Below are 22,183 nucleotides of genomic sequence, written 5' to 3'. Positions count from 1 at the left end.
CGATTCAAAAACAATATTTTCCCGATTGAAAAGGATTGTGTATTCATTCAACACATAGATTTCAGCAGGATCTACCCCAGTCTGCTGACATGCTAGCAGAGTAGTAGGTTTTTGTAAAAAAACTTTTATAATTGTAAAGGACAATGTTTTATCAACTGATTGCAATAATGTAAATTTGTTTTAACTATTAAAGTTAGCAAAAATCTGACTTATTTTATCTTTGTGCAAACATTGGACACAGTGTGTTGTCCAGCTTATGAGATGCCATGCAAGTGTAAGCCACTGTGACACTATTGTTCTTTTTATAAATGTCTAATGATAATGTCAGTGAGGGATTTTTAATCACTGCTATGCTGAAATGATAACTAATATTGATACTGTTGTTGATAATATTCATTTTTGTTTCACTACTTTTGTTTTGTTCTGTGTGGTGTTTGTGTCTCCTCTCAATTGCTCTGTTTATTGCAGTTCTGAGTGTTGCTGGCTCAGCTTTGCTTTTGGAATTGGATTGCATTGTTATGGTGTTGTTGTGTAGTGCTTTGTTGGATTGATAAAAAAAAACAACGATTTTTAAAAAATTAGAATCGATTCTGAATCGCACAACGTAAACGATTTGATTCATATTCGAATCGATTTTTTTCCCCCGAACCCCTAATGATTAGTATATAATTAAATATATGTTTAGTATATGATTATTAAATACATGTTTAGTGTATTAATATTAAATACATGTTTGTATGTGTGTATGTATATATATATATATTTTTTTTTTTTTTTTTTTTTTTTTTATATATATATAAATATATAATTTTATTTTTTTATTTTTGTGTGAGTGTGTTTCTGCCATTAAAAATCAGGGCATAAAATTAAAAAAATTAATTAAAAAAAAACATTATGGCAACGGAAATATTTAGAGTTAATCTGTAGATATTTGAGTAATGAAAGTAAAAGGTTTTTTTTATTTTTTTAAATATGACTTATTTTTAAAACTTTTATGACTGAGATGGAGAACAGTCAACAAAATTGACAGAAGCTATAACGATTAAAATCATGAAAAACATCGAAATAGCCCAAAAATGTTTTCATTATTCAGTGTGTGGCCCTCAGTGGAAAACGTTTGGACGCCCCTGCTTAATTGGGGGGGAAAAAACAGTTTATATGCAATAATGGTCAACTGCTCCTTCTTTCTGTTAAAAGGTGGATTCTTTTGTGGTTAAACACTGCCCCCTTGTGGCAAATTGACTGAACTACTCCACTCAAAAATATCAATGAAATATGGATATATTTTGATATTCTATCTCAACATTTTTTAATTGTATTTTAAGGAATCAGGTCATGGCAAAAAAAAAAAACAACTTAATTAACTAAAACCCAATCAAACAACTTTGACTAGTTTTACAGGCTGGATGAGTACACAAAAACAAATAATAAATAATAATTTCAAATAATATTCATTTAAATTTCTCACAAGTATTTAGAATATGCGTTATCCAAGAAAATAGCTGGACAAAACAGTATATCATTTTTAAAAATTATACAGTTTATAACCATGACGACGCATGTTGTTGTGTTTCAGAACTGGGCTCCAGCCGGCTGGGAGAAATTAGGAAAATGTCTCAAAGTTCCAAAATCGGCTCCTTGGAAGTGCGATGAGCAATGAACTTGTTGTTTATTTTATTCTTTTTAAATCGGCAACTGTTTTATATTAAACACCACATCATGTCAAAGTCAGCTGGGATAGGCTCCAGCGCACCCGTGTCAACATGCTACAGTTGTGATCAAAATTATTCAACCCCCACACAATTTTGGTAATTTATCAAGTTGGACATTTATTCCGTATTTTGTTTATAGTCATATCAAATAAAGATGCATTAAATAGACAAATGCAACTTGAATTACAACATATTTTGTAACATACCAAACAGTCTCATTTCTCTTAATATCTAATTGACAAAATTATTCAACCCCTTGAAGATCATAACTCTTAAGAACAGAATTTGAATAAGGTCTTTTCAATCAGGTGTTGAAAACACCTGTAGATGTGATTAGAACCATAACGAGCAACAATTAAACTGATTGAAAAAGACTGTGACGCTCAGCTTCTTGTAGACCAGGGGTGCCCACACTTTTTCTGCAGGCGAGCTACTTTTCAATTGACCAACTCGAGGGGATCTACCTCATTTATATATATCATTTATATTTATTTATTTATGAAAGAGACATTTTTGTAAACAAGTTAAATGTGTTTAATGATAATACAAGCATGTGTAACACATATAGATGTCTTTCTTTCACAAAGACAAGAATATAAGTTGGTGTATTACCTGATTCTGATGACTTGCATTGATTGGAATCAGACAGTAATGATGATAACGCCCACATTTTCAAATGGAGGAGAAAAAAGTTGTCCTTTCTGTACAATACCACATGAAAGTGGTTGGTTTTTGGCATCTAATTCATCCAGCTTCCATACACTTTACAAGAAAAACATTGGCGGCAAATTCCGTAGCTTGCTTGATTGACATTCACGGCACCCGAGGGTCTTGTGAGATGACGCTGGCTGCTGCCAGTTCATTATTAGGAAAAAATGACAGAGAGGAAGGCGAGAAACACTTTTTATTTCAACAGACTCTCGCGCCGTCCCTTCCGTCAAAACTCTAAAGGCCGACTGCACATTTCCTATCTTCACAATAAAAGCCCTGCTTCATGCTGCCTGCGCTAACTAAATACAGAGTCTCAGAAAGCTGGCGTGCACAAGTGATGTACACGCCAGCTTTCTGAGGGATCGCTTGTGCACGCCAGTTTTCTGAGACTCTGTATTTAGTTAGCGCAGGCAGCATGAAGCAGGGCTTTTATTGTGAAGATAGGAAATGTGCAGTCGGCCTTTAGAGTTTTGACGGAAGGTACGGCGCAAGAGTCTGTTGAAATAAAAAGTGTTTCTCGCCTTCCTCTCGGTCATATTTTCATAATAATGATCTTGCAGCAGCCAGCGTCATCTCACAAGACCCTCCGGTACCGTGAATGTCATTTAAGTGACGTCTTGGTGAAGATTGATGATCACTAATTTTTAGGTCTATTTTTTTTAAAAGCCTGGCTGGATATCGACCGACACACCCCCCGCGGTCGACTGGTAGCTTGCGATCGACGTAATGGGCACCCCTCTTGTAGATGGTCAATGGTGTATTTGCAACAAGGTGAAGTCCAGGGAGTGGTCAAAGAAGTCAAGACAGGAGGTAATTTCTCTTCATAAGAAAGGATATGGATATAAGAAAATAGCAAAGAGACACAGTTGGGAGCATAATTCGCAAATTTAAAGCTAAAGGCACAGTGGAAACACTACCTGGGCGTGGTAGAAAGAGGATGCTGTCCGGTATTTGAAGCGTACAGTGGTGAAAAACTGCTGAGGAACTACAACAGCACATTGCAGAGGGGGGAACGCAGGTTTCGTCCCAGACAATAAGGTGCGCACTACGAGACGATGGCCTCCATGCCAGAACTCCCAGGCGCACCCCACTTCTGACTACCAGGCACAAGGAAATAGACTCCAGTATGCCAAAAATCATCTGGACAAACCCCAAAGGTTTTGGGAAACTGTTCTATGGAGTGATGAGACAAAAGTGGAACTCTTTGGGCCTATGAATCAACGTTATGTCTGGAGGAGAAAAAAATGAAGCTTACAAAGAGAAGAACACCTTGCCTACTGTTAAGCATGGTGGGGGGTCAATCATGCTCTGGGGCTGTTTCTCTGCCTCAGGTACCGGGAATCTCCAGCGCGTTCAAGGCATTATGAATTCTATTTCCTAGCAGGATATATTAGCTGCAAATGTCATGAAGTCAGTGACGAAGCTGAGACGTTGGACCTTCCAACAGGACAAGGATCCCAAGCATACCTCCAAATCAACATCAGAGTGCTTGCAGAAGAAGGGCTGGAAGACTCTGGAGTGGCCTTCACAGTGGCCAGACCTAAATCCTCTAGTGGGACTTGAAGAAGGCAGTTGCAGCACACAAGCCCAAGAATATGAATGAACTGGAGGCCTTTGCCCAAGAGGAATGGGCTAAAATACTTGCAAGAAGCTTGTGTATCACCTTTGAAGGATGTCATTACTGTTCTACTAAGTACTAAAGATGCATGGAACTAAGGGCTTGAATCATTTTGGCAATGACATATTGAGAAAAATGTCCTTTTTTGCTATTTTGTAAAATACAGTGTTACAATTTAAGTTGCATTTGTCTATTTGACACATCTTTATTTGATATGACTATAAACAAAATGCGGAATAAATCTCCAATTTGTTAAAACACCAAAATTGTGTGGGGGTTGAATCATTTTGATCACAACTGTAAGTAAACATACAGTAATTAATGAATGGAGTGTGTGATGTAATACGGTAACTCTGTAATTAGGGTCCTTGGCCCATGGCAAAGGACTCCTGTGGAGTCCTTTGCCATGGGCCAAGGACCCTATTGACACTGCTGTGTTTTATTATTATTCCGCACCTATGCGCTGTAATTTGACCCCCTTAACATGCTTCAAAACTCCCCAAATTTGACACACACGTCGGTATAGCAAACCTTCCCAACATATTAAGCCACCAATATGTTGGGATTTTTTCCTAGCGCCCCCTAGGAAAAAATTACAGACAAAACTGCATGTAACTTCTGTTAGGAATGTCATAGCGACATGAAACAAAAACTCCTATGTAGGTCTGACTTAGACCCAATTTTCATACACTCACTTCTTTCAGCAAAAATCTACAGGAAGTTGGCAAAAACCCCTTCAAAATCAAATGTTCGCAAAAAATGCAATTTTTGCCTCTTTGCGCTGTAATTTGACCCCTTTAAAATGCTTCAAAAGTCACCAAACTTGGCGCACACATAAGGACTGGCGAATATTGCGATTTAATGACAAAACCAAACCCCAAAACTCAAAATTGCGCTCTAGCGCTATTTTTGAATAAAACACTGAAAAAACTGCTCCTAGGAAGAGAAAACAGACAAAACTGCTTGTAACTTCCGGTAAGAATGTCGGAGAGACCTGAAACAAAAACCTCTATGTAGGTCTCGCTTAGACCTACATTTCATAGATTGACAACCCCCAACAGGAAGTTTGCAATCCCCCCTTCCAAACAAAAGTTTTGTACAAACCGGTCACCTTTCTTCAAACATTATCTCCTCTGAGTGCGTTTGTTGTTTTGGTTTCAAACTCGCACAGGAGAGGGATTGAACCCTTCTGATTAAAAGTATAGAACAGAGTTTTGATAAGTTCTCAGGTTTTGATTTTACGTGCCTTCAAAGAACCCCTGTGCAAAGTCTCCTAAAAAATGTCATTTTTGCCTCTTTGAGCTGTTATTTGACCCCCTTAAAATGCTTCTAAACTCACCAAACTTGACACACACATCAGGTCTGGCAAAAATTGCGATCGGATGAAAAAACCTAACCTCAAAACTCAAAATTGCGCTCTACCGGCCCCCTAGGAATACAACACGGACAAACTGCTCCTAGGAAGAAAACACAGACAAAACTGCTTGTAACTTCCGGTAGGAATGTCAAAGAGACATGAAACAAAAAACACTATGTAGGTCTCACTTAGACCTACATTTTAATAATTAACATACTTTAGCAAAAATCCACAGGAAGTTTGATATTTTCACTTCAATACAACAACTGCATTACTTTCACAATGCATTAGATTCTCAAAATAGTGGCTCCAAGGCGTCTTCTAACGTGGGTCTCGGGGGCAGCAGCCAAAGGCGGACCCGACCAACGCTGCTTGCAGCTTTAATTTTTACATGTTTTTGTACATAATTGCAAGAGTCACGTGTGTGTTTTATGTGCACAAGAATTATTCAAATTTACCTCCTTAAATATTCCAAACAACTCTCAGTATGACGACGTGGAGTTAAAAGTATTAAAGAGACAAGTCTTGTGTTGGGGGATGACAACGTTGTACAGTTTTTACTTGTATTACCTCACAAAATATTCATATTCAACATGTTCTTATTGCAAAAGTACACGTTCCCAGATAATGATGTGCAGTCATGTTCCTGTTGTGTGTGCTGCAGAGTAAAGTGTGAAGTGTTTTTTGTTTTTTGTTTTTGCTCACCAAGCCCAGAAGTGAAAGCAGACCTCAGACAAAGACGACCACAACGTAAAGTGCAGGGGAAACCAAAATGGAAGGCAAAAGTAAGAATGGACATTTTAAAATGCAACTAAATATGTGTTTGTTTGATGCCATTAACTACTGGACATGCAGATAACCAAGATTTGTACTGTATAAATATTTTTACAAATTAGTTGGTACAATTAGATATTAATTAATGTAACATTCACTTCAATATTATAGTTCCACAGCTGGTTAAATTATTTTATATAATCACAAAATCATATTTTTCATTCGAAGTCTTAAAAAAAAAAATGTTTCCCTTGTGGATCATTAAAGTATAAATCTAATATTTTGTTGTAAATAAATACATACCTATTAAATCATAAATATTGATAACTACAAATGTGTATCACATTTTTGTTTGGGGCATTTTTGTATAAAAACTATTAATAAAAAAATGTTAAGTGATTTATCTTTTTTTTTTTAATAAAGCTTTTTAATTGTTATAAATCATTAATTAAAACAATTGCATACGCTGAATGCTTTTTGTGATGTAAGGTTTGAAATTATTTTTTAAATAATCATGTATCATAGTCTATACCATCATTTTCACTTGCTGTCTTTACAATTTATAGTAATAATTTAAAAGGATTGATATGTGATTTAATAAAGCAGTTTTAAATTAATAATTTTAAAGATATTATAAAAAATTATAGAGACTATATAGTTTTTTGTAACTGTAAATATTCACATATATACATACATACAAATGTATATATATATATATGTATATATATCTATATATATATATATATATGTATATATACACAATATATATATATATATATATATATATATATACATACATATACACATATATATATACATACATATACACACATATATATATACACACATATATATATATATATATATATATATATATATAGATAGATAGATAGATAGATAGATTAGAGATGTGCGGTTTGCGGTCTCATTCGCGGATTCCGCGGATAAACCGCGAGTCGGGCGGGTGACATGACGAAAAAATAGATTTGAATTAGATTCGGGCGTGTGGCTGTTGAACTATTCAGAAATATTTAATATACATAGTTCAGGGATCGGCAAGCTTTACCACTCAAAGAGCCATTTTGACCCGAGTCACAAAGTACAGAAGACAATAGGAGCTGCAAACATTCTCGCGAATATCTGCTGGCGGTCACCCGGATAACAAGAATAAGGGCGTGCAATGAAGCCATTGCCTTTGATGCCTTTGACGCCTTCTACAACATGTACCCAGCCTGGCTAATTTGGCAGTAAGAGGATATATGGGCTCATTGTTTTTCCACCATAGAAGTGCTTCAAAATCTGTTTTTTAATGCAATATGGACTTAAATCTGCTGCTATAAAAAACATTGTATGTGTGTGCGCGTGCGTGCGTGTGTGTGGCCCTTTAATATGTGACGTCAGTGAGTATAGCGAGGTGAGGGAGTTTAGCGCGAGCGCAGGAGTGGCTAGTGTTTTGTTGGGTTGGCTGTGTGCAAGACCTCAATAAAGCCACGATTTGCAAGTAATCGCCGGACTCTTCATTTACCCTGGAGTCCGGAGCTGTGGAGACCCACTGGTGGGTAGAGTGAAGGGTGTTGCCCCCGAGAATACATCAGCCCTGGAGGAGTGTCTCCCCCTGCGCTGCTCGACTACGGTCTGGGAGCCGGAAGCAGGAAAGGTGCAACACATGTTTGACGTGTTGTCAGAAGCAGCTGCTGAACAATGTCGGCAAACCTCCGTCCTCCATTGTTGTATCGCGCAGCCAAAGTGTTCCCAAACAGGAGATCTTAACGAGGCAGGAGGGTCTTCCAGCTCTGGCTTTTACATGTTGTCCTAGCCCGGTCGCTGCTAGCATGTGTACTTGTTCGGTACACCTCCGAACCGAACCGGAACCCCTAGTTCAGGGGTAGGGAACCTGTGGCTCTTTTGAAGACTGCATCTGGCTCTCTGATAAATCTGAGCTGACGTTGCTTAACACGATAATTAATGAATAATTCCACTTGTAATCACAGTGTTAAAAATAATGTTAAAATTATAAAACATTCTCATGCATTTTTAATCCATCCATCCGTTTTTCTACCGCACCTGTTCAAGAAGTTGCGTTAATGGTAAGAAGTTATTTATTTATTATTGGTTAGTGTGAGGCTTGCCCTCCTGGGGGTTCTTCAGACCACCAAGCACCGACATGAGAGCCTGTTTCAGGGTTACAATATATATTTTATTTTAATTAAATAAGTCTCTCAGTTGCTTTCCAGCAATAGTATTTCCAGCCCAAACCCAGTCTCTCCTCCTGGCTGCTGCTTATAACAGAGCGACAGGTGATTAGATAACAAGGCCCAGGTGGGCCTTCTATGCACCTGTCGCTGCAGGCCCGAAGGCCACGCCCCCTCCACAGTTAGCTCCAGAATAACAATGTTATTACAAAGAATAAGAGACCTATTATACTCTAGAAATGTTGGTCTTACTTAAAAATGCACATGTTTAGTTGTGTTCAGTGTTAAAAAAAAATATTATATGGCTCTTACGGAAATATATTTTAAAATATTTGCCTTTTTGGCTCTCTCAGCCAAAAAGGTTCCCGACCCCTGCCCTAGTTATTGACATTTTTATTAACAATTAATTAATGTAATAATTTGTTAACAATTAAGTTGAGGGGGAAAAAGAAGAATGAATTTGTTTTTAAGAAATGTATATAATATATGCATATACAGTGTATATATATATGTGAAGTGAATTATATTTATATAGCGCTTTTCTCTAGTGACTCAAAGCGCTTTACATAGTGAAACCCAATATCTAAGTTACATTTAAAGCAGTGTGGGTGGCACTGGGAGCAGGTGGGTAAAGTGTAGTAGCTAAAATAGTAGTTAAAATAAGAGAAATGGTAGTTAAAAGAAAATAAATAGCTAAAAGAAGAGAAATAGTAGCTAAAAGAAGAAGGTAAAATAAGAGAAATAGTAGCTAAAAGAGAAATAGTAGCTAAAAGAAGGTAAAATAAGAGAAATAGTAGCTAAAAGAAGAGAAATAGTAGCTAAAATAAGAGAAATGGTAGCTAAAAGAAAAGAAATAGTAGTTATAAGAAGAAGGTAAAATAAGAAAAATAGTAGCTAAAAGAAGAGAAATAGTAGCTAAAAGAAGGTAAAATAAGAGAAATAGTAGCTAAAAGAAGGTAAAATAAGAGAAATAGTAGCTAAAAGAAGAGAAATAGTAGCTAAAAGAAGAAGGTAAAATAAGAGAGAGTAGCTAAAAGAAGAGAAATAGTAGCTAAAAGAAGAGAAATGGTAGCTAAAAGAAGAGAAATAGTAGTTAAAAGAAGAGAAATAGTAGCTAAAAGAAGGTAAAATAAGAGAAATAGTAGCTAAAAAAAAAAGAGAAATAGTAGCTAAAATAAGAGAAATGGTAGCTAAAAGAAAATAAATAGTAGTTAAAAGAAGAGAAATAGCTAAAAGAAGAAGGTAAAATAAGAGAAATAGTATCTAAAATAAGAGAAATAGTAGCTAAAAGAAGGTAAAATAAGAGAAATAGTAGCTAAAAGAAGAAGGTGCCCAAGGACACAACGGCAGTGACTAGGATGGCGGAAGCGGGAATCGAACCCGCAACCCTCAAGTTGTGTTGTGTTGTGTCTCCCTGTAATGTTTGTCTGATCTTGAATGGGATTGTGCTGAAAATTTTAATTTTCCTGAAGGAATAAATAAAGTACTATCTAATCTAATGTATATATACACATGTGTAAATGTGTATATATATATACATATACATATATATATATATATATATATATTTTTTTTTATACATACACACACACATATGTATGTATACCCCAAAAGGGAATAAGCGGTAGAAAATGGATGGATGGATGTGTATGTATATATGTATATATATATATATTTTTTTTTTTCAACCAGTTATGTATATCAAACCTTGGTTTAAGTGTCCACAGTTAAGTGGAAAGAAGACGTTGACAAATTAAGAGATTAGTAGAGTGTGAGGGGGAGGTGGGGGGGGGGGGGGGGTCCACATCTGGACAGACAGATGTTGATGAGGCCAGCAGTCGTGCTTCCGCTGTCATTGTTTCCGCTTCCACATCCTCGTGCTTCTTCTCCTTGCTAGCTGCAAAGTAGCTCTAACTTTTTTATTTTTTTTTTGGTTTTTACTCGAAACACTTTAAACTTCTTTTTTTTTCCCCCTCCGTCTTTTCCTGGAAACATGGGAGACATGGAAGCTCCCGACGCCAGGCAGCCGAGCAGCAGCGTGCTTCAGTCGGTGCTGCCCAGCAGAGAGTGGGCCTCCTCCCGCAAGGGAATGTTGGTCATCGCCCAAGTGGTGAGAGAACACTTTTTTACTTTTTTACAACTTCTTCTAGCTCGTCTACCAACTATGTGGTCCTCCTGCGCCCTGGGCTGGGCGGGGGCATACACATGTCGATCTCAACGATACCGGAGTCATAGCGGTGTCAGACTTTCCACAGTTCACGTTTGAGCTGGCGGTATCGATCCAATAACGGTATTAACGATACCAAGGCAGTATCAGATATGTACTGCATTGCTCTCCAACTATCGAGTCGGGATTATGTTTGAGCTGGGAAGGCTGATCCAATATCGAGCATATCAATGATACCACCGTGGTAGGATAGACTTTATTAGTATTTACGTTTGCGTTTGGGGGTCGATCCAGTATCGATATTAATGATATCAAGGTAATATCAGTATAAGATAAGTACTGTATTGCTCACCAACAATCAAGTAAGGATTATGTTTGAGCTGGGAAGGCTGATCCAATATTGAGCATATTAATGATACCACCGTGGTAGGATAGACTTCATTAGTATTTACGTTTGCGTTTGTGGGTCTATCCAGTAACGATATTAATGATATTAAGGTAATATCAGTATAAAATAAGTACTGTATTGCTCACCAACAATCGAGAAGGGATAATGTTTGAGCTGGGAAGGCTGATCCAATATCAAGCATATCAATGATACCACCGTAGTAGGATAGACTTTATTAGTATTTATGTTTGAGTTTGGGGTCGATTCAGTATCGATTTTACCTTATCATAGTAGTGTCAGTATCAGTCAATTTATTAAGAGCTGGGGAAGCTAAACCAATATCGATAGTACTGCTGTCATGGTCGTATCAATATCATATAAGTACTGTAATATCGAGTCCTCATTGCAGGGTTGACTTGGAGCTGGGAGAATTGATACAATATCGATATTAAGGATACCTAGGTAATATCAGTATAAGATAAATACTGTATTGCTCACCAAGAGTCGAGTAAGGATTATGTTTGAGCTGGGAAGGCTGATCCAATATTTAGCATATCAATGATACCACCGTAGTAGAATAGACTGTTAGTATTTACGTTTGCGTTTTGGGGTCGATCCAGTATCGATATTAAAGATACCAAGGTAATATCAGTATAAGATAAATTCTGCATTGCTCACCAACAATCGAGTAGGGATTATGTTTGAGCTGGGAAGGCTGATCCAATATTTAGCATATCAATGATACCACCGTAGTAGGATAGACTTTATTAGTATTTATGTTTGAGTTTGGGTGTCGATCCAGTATCGTTATTAAGGATACCTAAGGTTGTATCAGTATAAAATAAGTACAGTATTGCTCACCAACAATCGAGTCGGGATTACGTTTGAGCTGGGAAGGCTGATCCAATATCGAGCATATCAATGATACCACCGTGGTAGGATAGACTTTATTAGTATTGATATTTGAGCTTGGGGTCGATTCAGTATCGATATTACCATATCATAGTAGTGTCAGCATCAGTCAATTTATTAAAAGCTGGGAAAGTTGATCCAATGTCGAGATTATTGATATTATGGTAGTATCAGTATCACATAAGTACTGTAATGCTCACCAACAATCGAGTCCGTCATTGCAGGGTTACTTGGAGTTGGGAGGATTGATCCAATATCGATATCAACGATACCAAAGTAATATCAGTGTAAGATAAATACAGTATTGCTCAACAACAATTGAGTGTGTGTCTTTGCAGAGTTAGTATGAGCTGGCGGTATCTGACATTAACGATACCAAGGTTATCAGATAAATACTGAATTGAAACTGTAGGGATCGATCCAGTATCGATAGTACCGATAAAGTCGTGTCGGTATCAGATAAGTATGCATTGCTTAGCAACAATCTGGTGCGTGTCTTTGCAGTTGTCGTATCGTATTAGTACTAATGATATCATTCAAAATAGTCATTGCAGGGTTGACTTGATCCAATATCGATATTAAAGATACCAAGGTAATATCAGTTTAAGATAAGTACTGTATTGCTCACCAACAATCGAGTAGGGATTATGTTTGAGCTGGGAAGGCTGATCCAATATCGATATTACTGATACATGGAAGTATGGGTATCAGATAAGTATTGTATTGCTCACCCAAAAAATCTAGTCCGTCATTGCAGGGTTTACAAAAAGGGAGAAGCTGTAGAAAAATGGATCGATAGATGGATTATCGGGGTGGTTTAGCTCGGTTAGTAGAGTGGCCGTGCCAGCAACTTGAGGGTTGCAGGTTTGATTCCCGCTTCTGCCAACCTAGTCACTGCCGTTGTGTCCTTGGGCAAGACACTTTACCCACCTGCTCCCAGTGCCACCCACACTGGTTTGAATGTAACTTAGATACTGGCTTTCACTATGTAAAGCGCTTTGAGTCACTAGAGAAAAAGCGCTACATAAATATAATTCACTTCACTTATAAGAAAAGTTGGCATACTTTTTATATTGCGCCAAAATTTATAAAATCCATGATTTTGAGGTTTGAAATCACAAAATTAGATCAAACGCTAGCATGGTAATGATAGCATAGGAAAAGTTATCCATCCATCCATCCATCTTCTTCCGCTTATCCGAGGTCGGGTCGCGGGGGCAACAGCCTAAGCAGGGAAACCCAGACTTCCCTCTCCCCAGCCACTTTGTCTAGCTCTTCCCGGGGGATCCCGAGGCGTTCCCAGGCCAGCCGGGAGACATAGTCTTCCCAACGTGTCCTGGGTCTTTGGACGTGCCCTAAACACCTCCCTAGGGAGGCATTCGGGTGGCATCCTGACCAGATGCCCGAACCACCTCATCTGGCTCCTCTCCATGTGGAGGAGCAGCGGCTTTACTTTGAGTTCCTCCCGGATGGCAGAGCTTCTCACCCTATCTCTAAGGGAGAGACCCAAACTCATTTGGGCCGCTTGTACCCGTGATCTTATCCTTTCGGTCATGACCCAAAGCTCATGACCATAGGTGAGGATGGGAACGTAGATCGACCGGTAAATTGAGAGCTTTGCCTTCCGGCTCAGCTCCTTCTTCACCACAACGGATCGGTACAACGTCCACATTACTGAAGACGCAGCACCGATCCGCCTGTCGATCTCACCATCCACTCTTCCCTCACTCGTGAACAAGACTCCTAGGTACTTGAACTCCTCCACTTGGGGCAGGGTCTCCTCCCCAACCCGGAGATGGCACTCCACCCTTTTCCGGGCGAGAACCATGGACTCGGACTTGGAGGTGCTGATTCTCATTCCGGTCGCTTCACACTCGGCTGCGAACCGATCCAGTGAGAGCTGAAGATCCCGGTCAGATGAAGCCATCAGGACCACATCATCTGCAAAAAGCAGAGACCTAATCCTGCGGTCACCAAACCGGAACTCCTCAACGCCTTGACTGCGCCTAGAAATTCTGTCCATAAAAGTTATAGGAAAGGTTAGCCTACTTCTAAGAAGGCGCCAGGCATTAAAATACATGTTTTTCAAAGTTTGAACGTACAAAATGAGCTAAAATGCTAGCATAATATGTTAGCATCCTAACGTTAGCATGCGGCTATAAGGAAAGTTAGCACACCTCAACCACGCAGGAGGGGGGTTTGGTGCTCACGGGGTGTATAACATAGTCAGGAAGTTGTCAAGCTTGGACATGGATGGTGTGTGCTCCTTCGATTACAGGACGAGCCAGGCGTAAATTCAGGTACATGATGTTTTATTTGGAATTCTAAATACAAAATAAACAAACTAAGGGCGCTCACAAGGAGGTATAAAACTTGGCTACAAAATATAAACGGGAAACGAAAACACTTGCTCGATTGGCATGAATGAACTAAGAACAGAAACAGCACCATGGCATGACTATAAACAACTGAAACAAAACACTTACTGAAGTGAAGTGAATTATATTTATATAGCGCTTTTCTCTAGTGACTCAAAGCGCTTTACATAGTGAAACCCAATATCTAATTTTTACATTTAAACCAGTGTGGGTGGCACTGGGAGCAGGTGGGTAAAGTGTCTTGCCCAAGGACACAACGGCAGTGACTAGGATGGCGGAAGCGGGAAACGAACCTGCAACCCTCAAGTTGCGAGCACGGCCACTCTACCAACCGAGCTATGCCGCCCAAAAACAACAAAAACGGGAGGCAAGAATCGCAAGGTGCGTGGCAGGTGATCCAGGGCATGGAGAACGAGCAGCAAAGGTCGTAGATAACAATGAAAGTTAGAACGGCATGGGTAATGAAAGTTGATGTTCCCAGACTGATGGACGGAAAGAAATCGACTTAAATAGTGGCTGTGAATAATTAGGAACAGGGGCGTGACTAGGAGGGCGAGGTGAAAAACAATGAGTTGTCATGGTAACAAAAACCAACCAGGAAGTGAAAAAACAGAACACAAAACAAAACATGATCAAACGTGAAATCAGATTTACAAACGTGACAGAAATGTCATGGATGCAAAGGATTCTGGGTATTTGTTGTGTTGTGTTACTGTGAGGACTTTTCTCCCGAAATCTGTTTTTTTATTCTTCTTTTGTGTGGGTTCACAATGTGGTGCATATTAGTAAGTGTTAAAGTTGTTTATATCACAACCGTCAGTGTGATGTCACCCAGTATGCCTTGTAGTCGTGTGCGTGCATCTGCAGAAGCCTCTCACAACATGATGGACCGCTCGCCTGTATCGATTGGGGACATCTCTACGCTGCTGATCCGCCTCCGCTTGAGATGGTTTCCTGTGGACGGGACTCTCGCTGCTGTCTTGGATCCGCTTTGAACTGAACTCTCGCGGCTGTGTTGGAGCCACTATGGATTGAACTTTCACAGTATCATGTTAGACCCGCTCGACATCCATTGCTTTCGGTCCCCTAGAGGGGGGGGGGTTGCCCACATCTGAGGTCCTCTCCAAGGTTTCTCATAGTCATCATTGTCACTGGCGTCCCACTGGATGTGAATTCTCCCTGCCCACTGGGTGTGAGTTTTCCTTGCCCTTTTGTGGGTTCTTCCGAGGATGTTGTAGTCGTAATGATTTGTGCAGTCCTTTGAGACATTTGTGATTTGGGGGCTATATAAATAAACATTGATTGATTGATGTTGCTGGACTGGCAAGCATGTGGTAGAAGGTGTCAAAGGCAATGGTTTCATAACATGCCCTTATTCTTGTTATCTGGGGGGACCACCAGTAGATGTTGGTGAGAATAGGTGCGGCTTCTATTCTGGACCCGGTTCCTCCTTTTGTGAACCGGGTCGAAATGGCTTTTTGAGTGGTAAAGGTTGCCGACCCCTGGTATAGAGTATATATGTAAATATGTATGTCTATGTATAGAGTATATATGTAAATATGTATGTCTATATGTAACTGTGTAGAAAACAGAATATCCTCATGTTTGATGAAATGATGAATGAAGTGTTGCAACAGCGCCTGTTGCTGGCGAGAAGTGGTATGTACAGTTAGTCACCTGTGGGAAGTGCTCAGAACTGTGAGGCCTCCAAACATACATATATACATACACTATATATAACACTATAATTACATACATACATACATATATATTCACGGTGGCAGAGGGGTTAGTGCGTCTGCCTCACAATACGAAGGTCCTCCAGTCCTGGGTTCAAATCCAGGCTCGGGATCTTTCTGTGTGGAGTTTGCATGTTCTCCCCGTGAATGCGTGGGTTCCCTCCGGGTACTCCGGCTTCCTCCCACTTCCAAAGACATGCACCTGGGGATAGGTTGATTGGCAACACTAAATTGGCCCTAGTGTGTGAAAGTGAGTGTGAATGTTGTCTGTCTATCTGTGTTGGCCCTGCGATGAGGTGACGACTTGTCCAGGGTGTACCCCGCCTTCCGCCCGATTGTAGCTGAGATAGGCGCCAGCGCCCCCCGCGACCCCAAAAGGGAATAAGCGGTAGAAAATGGATGGATGGATATATACATACACTATATACAACAATATAAATACATACATACACTATATATAACAATATAATTACATACATAAATACATACATACACTATATATAACAATATAATTATATACATACACTATATATAACAATATAATTACATACATAAATACATACATACACTATATATAACAATATAATTACATACATACACTATATATAACAATATAATTACATACATAAATACATACATACACTATATATAACAATATAATTATATACATACACTATATATAACAATATAATTACATACATAAATACATACATACACTATATATAACAATATAATTACATACATACACTATATATAACAATATAATTACATACATACATACATATGTAACGGTGTAGAAAACAGAATATCCTCATGCTTGATGAAATGATGAATGAAGTGTTGCAACAGCGCCTGTTGCTGGCGAGAAGTGGTATGTACAGTTAGTCACCTGTGGGAAGTGCTCAGAACTGTGAGGCCTCCAAACTGGTGAGACACCTTTTTGTATTGTCCGGGATTGATGACTAATTAGTGAATACAGACTGTTTATATTTTGATTACTACTTTGTAACAGACACATAAAAAGTTTCGCTAATTGGTATTGACCAAAGCTGTATCCTAGAGTGATATTTTAAAGACAATAACACACTTTTACTGTGTAAACTAATTGGTGATTATTGATGTGTTATTTAGAGAATCCCGTGACCCAAGTGGACTCACAGTCTCACAATTTGCACTGTTTTACAGCTAATATTATATTTCATGCCACTGTGTTTGTTTGGCTGTTGACATATTTGTCCTCACCTGTTGTTATGATGCTAATGCTAGCATGGCTAGGCCGCGGCCTGCTTTATCAACCGCATGGTTTGAAGCAGCCATTTTGGATGCGAGGTGTGTTTAGGGACATCCTGTAAAATGTAGTTTCTGTAAATTTACTGTGTATTTTGCATATAAAAAAAAGGATTATTGTTCATTTGAGCACACCATTGTCAGTACATGTGAAACCATTGAAGAAATTAATATGATAATTAGTATAAAGATTTGGTCTAAACACTATACGATCACACCCAAATGTTTGTACGATGAAACTATGGTTTGTCATGTCAAACATCAGAACTGTGACGCCTCCAAACTGAGAATCCTGTGACCCAAGTGGACTCACAATCTCACAATTTGCACTGTTTTACAGGACACTGTAATTAAAGAAATTCATAATCCACCTGGTGCCAGTGATATGTTGAAGTGACAGCAGTGTGGAGCTGCATTTTGTCACATACACTTGTGGACCGTCACACATGTATAGAGTATATATGTACATATATATATATATAGAGTATGTATATATATATATATAGTTTATACACATAGAGCAGGGGTGGGCATTACGTCGATCTCGGAGGGTGTGTCAGTCGATCTCAAGCCAGGTATTAAAAAAAAGACATAAAAATGAGCAATCATCAATCATACCAAGACTTCACTTTCGTCAGTTGTTTGACATTCTCGGCACCCGAGGATCTTGTGAGATGACGCTGGCTGCTGCAAGCTCATATTTAAGAAAAAAATCACTAACAGGGCGGACGCAGAGAAACACATTTTATTTCTAGAGACTCCGTACCTACTGTCAAAACTCTAAAGACCGACTGCACAGTTCCTGTCTTCACCATAAAAGACCTGTTTCATCCTGCCTGTGCTAACAAAATAAGAGTCTCACAAAGCTAGCGTGCACAAGCTACCAAGCTACGGAGTTTGATGTCAATGTATTTCTCCCCCGCCCTCAGCGACCACTTTCTCACTTGCTTGCCCACCCGCACTCTCACTGACGTCACTCACCTGCTGCCAGACATTAAAGGGCCACACACATATGCTACTCTCATAACGAAGTGTTTAAAAACGAGTATGCAAGTTGGACAAATGAGATGCCAAATCCAACCACTTTCATGTGGTATTGGACAGAAAGGAGGACTTTTTTTTTCATCCATTTGAAAATGCGGACATTATCAGCACCACTGTCTGATTCCAATCAATGCAAGTCATCAGAATCAAATACACCAACTTATATTCTTGTTTTCATGAAAGAAAGGAATCTATGTGTGTTAAACATGCTTGTATTATCATTAAACACCATTAACTTGTTAACAAAAATGTCTCTTTCATAAATAAATAAATATAAATTATAAATAGGAATGAGGTAGATCTCCTCGACTTGGTCAATTGAAAAGTAGCTCGCCTGCAGAAAAAGTGTGAGCGCCCCTGATATAGAGTATATATGTATGTGTATATGCGGAGGGAGACAGCAGCTTCTAATGCAGGGGTCGGGAACCTTTTTGGCTGAGAGAGCCATGAAAGCCAAATATTTCAAAATGTATTTCCGTGAGAGCCATATCATACTTTTTAACACTGAATACAACTAAATGCGTGCATTTTTAAGTAAGACCAACATTTCAGAGTATAATAAGTCTCTTATTCTTTTTAATAACATTGTTATTCTGAAGCTAACCGATAATAAATAAAATGTCATGTTTTTGTTTGGCCATGTGCTGTTTGTCCTTTGGACTCTTTAAGTTCCTGTTTTTTTTCCACTCCCTTGTCTGGTTTGATTGGTTACTCATTTTGTCCACCTGTCTCTGGTGGACAAAATGCCCGCTCACCTGCTTCCCGAGCACTAATCAGAGGCAGTATTTAAGCTCGTCTTTGCCAGTCAGTCGCCCTGTGCTGACTTGTTTCATGCCTTGCCATAGTTTCATGCTTCATGCCATGCCAAGTAAGTTTTGTTTGATTTATGTTCGTAGTCGAACCTCGGATCCAGGAGGAACAGTGTGGTTTTCGTCCTGGTCGTGGAACTGTGGACCAGCTCTATACTCTCGGCAGGGTTCTTGAGGGTGCATGGGAGTTTGCCCAACCAGTCTACATGTGCTTTGTGGACTTGGAGAAGGCATTCGACCGTGTCCCTCGGGAAGTCCTGTGGGGAGTGCTCAGAGAGTATGGGGTATCAGACTGTCTTATTGTGGCGGTCCGCTCCCTGTATGATCAGTGTCAGAGCTTGGTCCGCATTGCCGGCAGTAAGTCGGACACGTTTCCAGTGAGAGTTGGACTCCGCCAAGGCTGTCCTATGTCACCAATTCTGTTCATAACTTTTATGGACAGAATTTCTAGGCGCAGTCAAGGCGTTGAGGGGTTCCGGTTTGGTGGCCGCGGGATTGGGTCTCTGCTTTTTGCAGATGATGTGGTCCTGATGGCTTCATCTGGCCGGGATCTTCAGCTCTCGCTGGATCGGTTCGCAACCGAGTGTGAAGCGACCGGAATGAGAATCAGCACCTCCAAGTCCGAGTCCATGGTTCTCGCCCGGAAAAGGGTGGAGTGCCATCTCCGGGTTGGGGAGGAGACCCTGCCCCAAGTGGAGGAGTTCAAGTACCTAGGAGTCTTGTTCACGAGTGAGGGAAGAGTGGATGGTGAGATCGACAGGCGGATCGGTGCGGCGTCTTCAGTAATGCGGACGTTGTATCGATCCGTTGTGGGGAAGAAGGAGCTGAGCCGGAAGGCAAAGCTCTCAATTTACCGGTCGATCTACGTTCCCATCCTCACCTATGATCATTAGCTTTGGGTCATGACCGAAAGGATAAGATCACGGGTACAAGCGGCCCAAATGAGTTTCCACCGCCGTGTGGCGGGTCTCTCCCTTAGAGATAGGGTGAGAAGCTCTGCCATCCGGGAGGAACTCAAAGTAAAGCCGCTGCTCCTCCACATCGAGAGGAGCCAGATGAGGTGGTTCGGGCATCTGGTCAGGATGCCACCCGCACGCCTCTCTAGGGAGGTGTTTAGGGCACGTCCAGCCGGTAGGAGGCCACGGGGAAGACCTAGGACACGTTGGGAAGACTATGTCTCCCGGCTGGCCTGGGAACGCCTCGGGATCCCCCGGGAAGAGCTAGACGAGGTGGCTGGGGAGAGGGAAGTCTGGGCTTCCCTGCTTAGGCTGCTGCCCCCGCAACCCGACCTCGGATAAGCGGAAGATGATGGATGGATAGATGGATGGATTATTTTCTTAGTCTGTTTATGCGTTAGCTTTTTTCTTTCGCCCAAGTTGTGCCTCCGCTGTGAGCGATTTTTGTTTGTATATTTTTTTAGTTAAAATTAAATCATGTTTTTACCTAAATGCCATGTCCCGAGTAGTCCGTCCGCCTTCCTGGGAGAACGACCCCGCAGCAAGCTGACATAAAATACTTCTTACCATTAATGCGACTTCTTGAACAGGTGCGGTAGAAAACGGATGGATGGCTAGAAATGCATCAGAATGTTTTATATTTTGCTCGTTATTTTTAGTACTGTGATTACCAGCGAAATTATTCATAATTATCGTTTTAAGCAATGTCAGCTAAGATTTGTCTGAGAGCCAGATGCAGTCATCAAAAGAGCCACATCTGGCTCTAGAGCCATAGGTTCCCTACCACTGGTCTAATGGATGGTGAGTGAAGTAAACAAAAAAGATAGTAATCAGGAAATAGATTAGAAAAATAAACAGACTAGAAGTTTGAGAGTTGGACTATGAAGTTCAGTCCACAGTGAAGTGTGTGTGTGTGTGTGTGTGTGTGTGTGTGTGTGTGTGTGTGTCCTCCCAGGTGGTGTCCTTCATAGACTTCGTGTGCTTCGCGGCGTCCACGGCAGCCGCCTTCGTGACCGTCCCCCTGCTGGAGTTCCTGGCCGCCCTCTTCCTGCTCTTCGCCTACTCCACTGGATTCAACCAGAGGTTCACCGGCTTCCTGTGGCCTCTCACGGTAAGAAGAAGAAGAAGTGCGCTGGCGTGTTTTCTTCCCTGACTAATCACCTTTCTTCCTCTGGAAGGACTTCATGAGATGTGTGACGGCCGCCATCATCTACTTCATCATCTCCATCATCGCAGTCTCCAAGTATGTGGACGCCTCCTCCAAGGCTGCAGGGGTAAACACCCGCTTGTTCACTACTTCTTCAATAGCAGTAGAACCTCAAACCCTGGTTCTCACATGGGGGCCCAGGAACCCCCTGAGACTACTACGCACTAGTATTCATGTTAGGACGATGCACACGGTTGCAGACAGGCGGCAGCAGGGCTCAGTCTAATCAACAAACTCTCTGTTCTACCCAGTAGGAGTAGTAGTAAGTACACAGGAACACTTAACTACTTACTACTACTACCCAGTAGGAGTAGTAGTAAGTACACAGGAACACCTAAATACTTACTACTACTATCCAGTAGGAGTAGTAAGTACAGAGGAACACTTAATTACTTACTACTACCCAGTAGAAGGAGTAAGTACACAGGAACACGTAAGTACTTACTTCTACTACCCAGTAGGAGTAGTAAGTACACAGGAACACGTAAGTGCTTACTACTACTATCCAGTAGGAGTAGTAAGTACACAGAACACGTAAGTACTTACTACTACTATCCAGTAGGAGTAGTAAGTACACAGGAACACGTAAGTAATTACTACTATTATACAGTAGGAGTAGTAAGTACACAGGAACATGTAAGTACTTACTACTACTACCCAGTAGAAGTAGTAAGTACACAGGAACACATGTGTACTTTCTTAAACTACCCAGTAGCAATAGTAAGTACACAGGAACACGTAAGCACTTACTACTACTACCAAGTAGAAGTAGTAAGTACACAGGAACACATTCGTATTTACCTAAACTACGCAGTAGTATTCTTCTCACTCTGGCGCTTACCAAAGGCATGCGGTAAATTTAGGCCTGCGCTTAAAAATTTGAGTGTGATGTAAGGATACCATCATGAAAAGTACATTTAATAAAAAAAAAC

General features: G+C 40.2%; 1 protein-coding gene across 2 annotated transcripts in view; it reads left to right on the top strand.

Annotated features, from left to right (window-relative positions):
* Positions 1-10,184: 10,184 nt before the first annotated feature.
* Positions 10,185-22,183, top strand: part of LOC133542800 (CKLF-like MARVEL transmembrane domain-containing protein 3) — a 17,809-nt gene continuing 5,810 nt past the window's right edge. The window contains exons 1-3 of one of the 2 annotated variants that reach the window (XM_061886970.1): positions 10,185-10,474; positions 21,000-21,155; positions 21,223-21,287. In XM_061886970.1, coding sequence (XP_061742954.1) covers positions 10,358-10,474; positions 21,000-21,155; positions 21,223-21,287 — 338 coding nt within the window. In that variant the 5' untranslated portion in view covers positions 10,185-10,357. Of the gene's footprint in view, positions 10,475-20,999; positions 21,156-21,222; positions 21,319-22,183 lie in introns of both variants that reach the window. The other variant, XM_061886969.1, reaches the window with a different exon arrangement.

The sequence above is a fragment of the Nerophis ophidion genome, linkage group LG25, assembly GCF_033978795.1.
Source record: "Nerophis ophidion isolate RoL-2023_Sa linkage group LG25, RoL_Noph_v1.0, whole genome shotgun sequence".
NCBI lineage: Eukaryota > Metazoa > Chordata > Actinopteri > Syngnathiformes > Syngnathidae > Nerophis > Nerophis ophidion.
The sequence above is the reverse complement of the archived record's forward strand: the minus strand, read 5'-3'. Positions and strand labels throughout refer to the sequence as shown.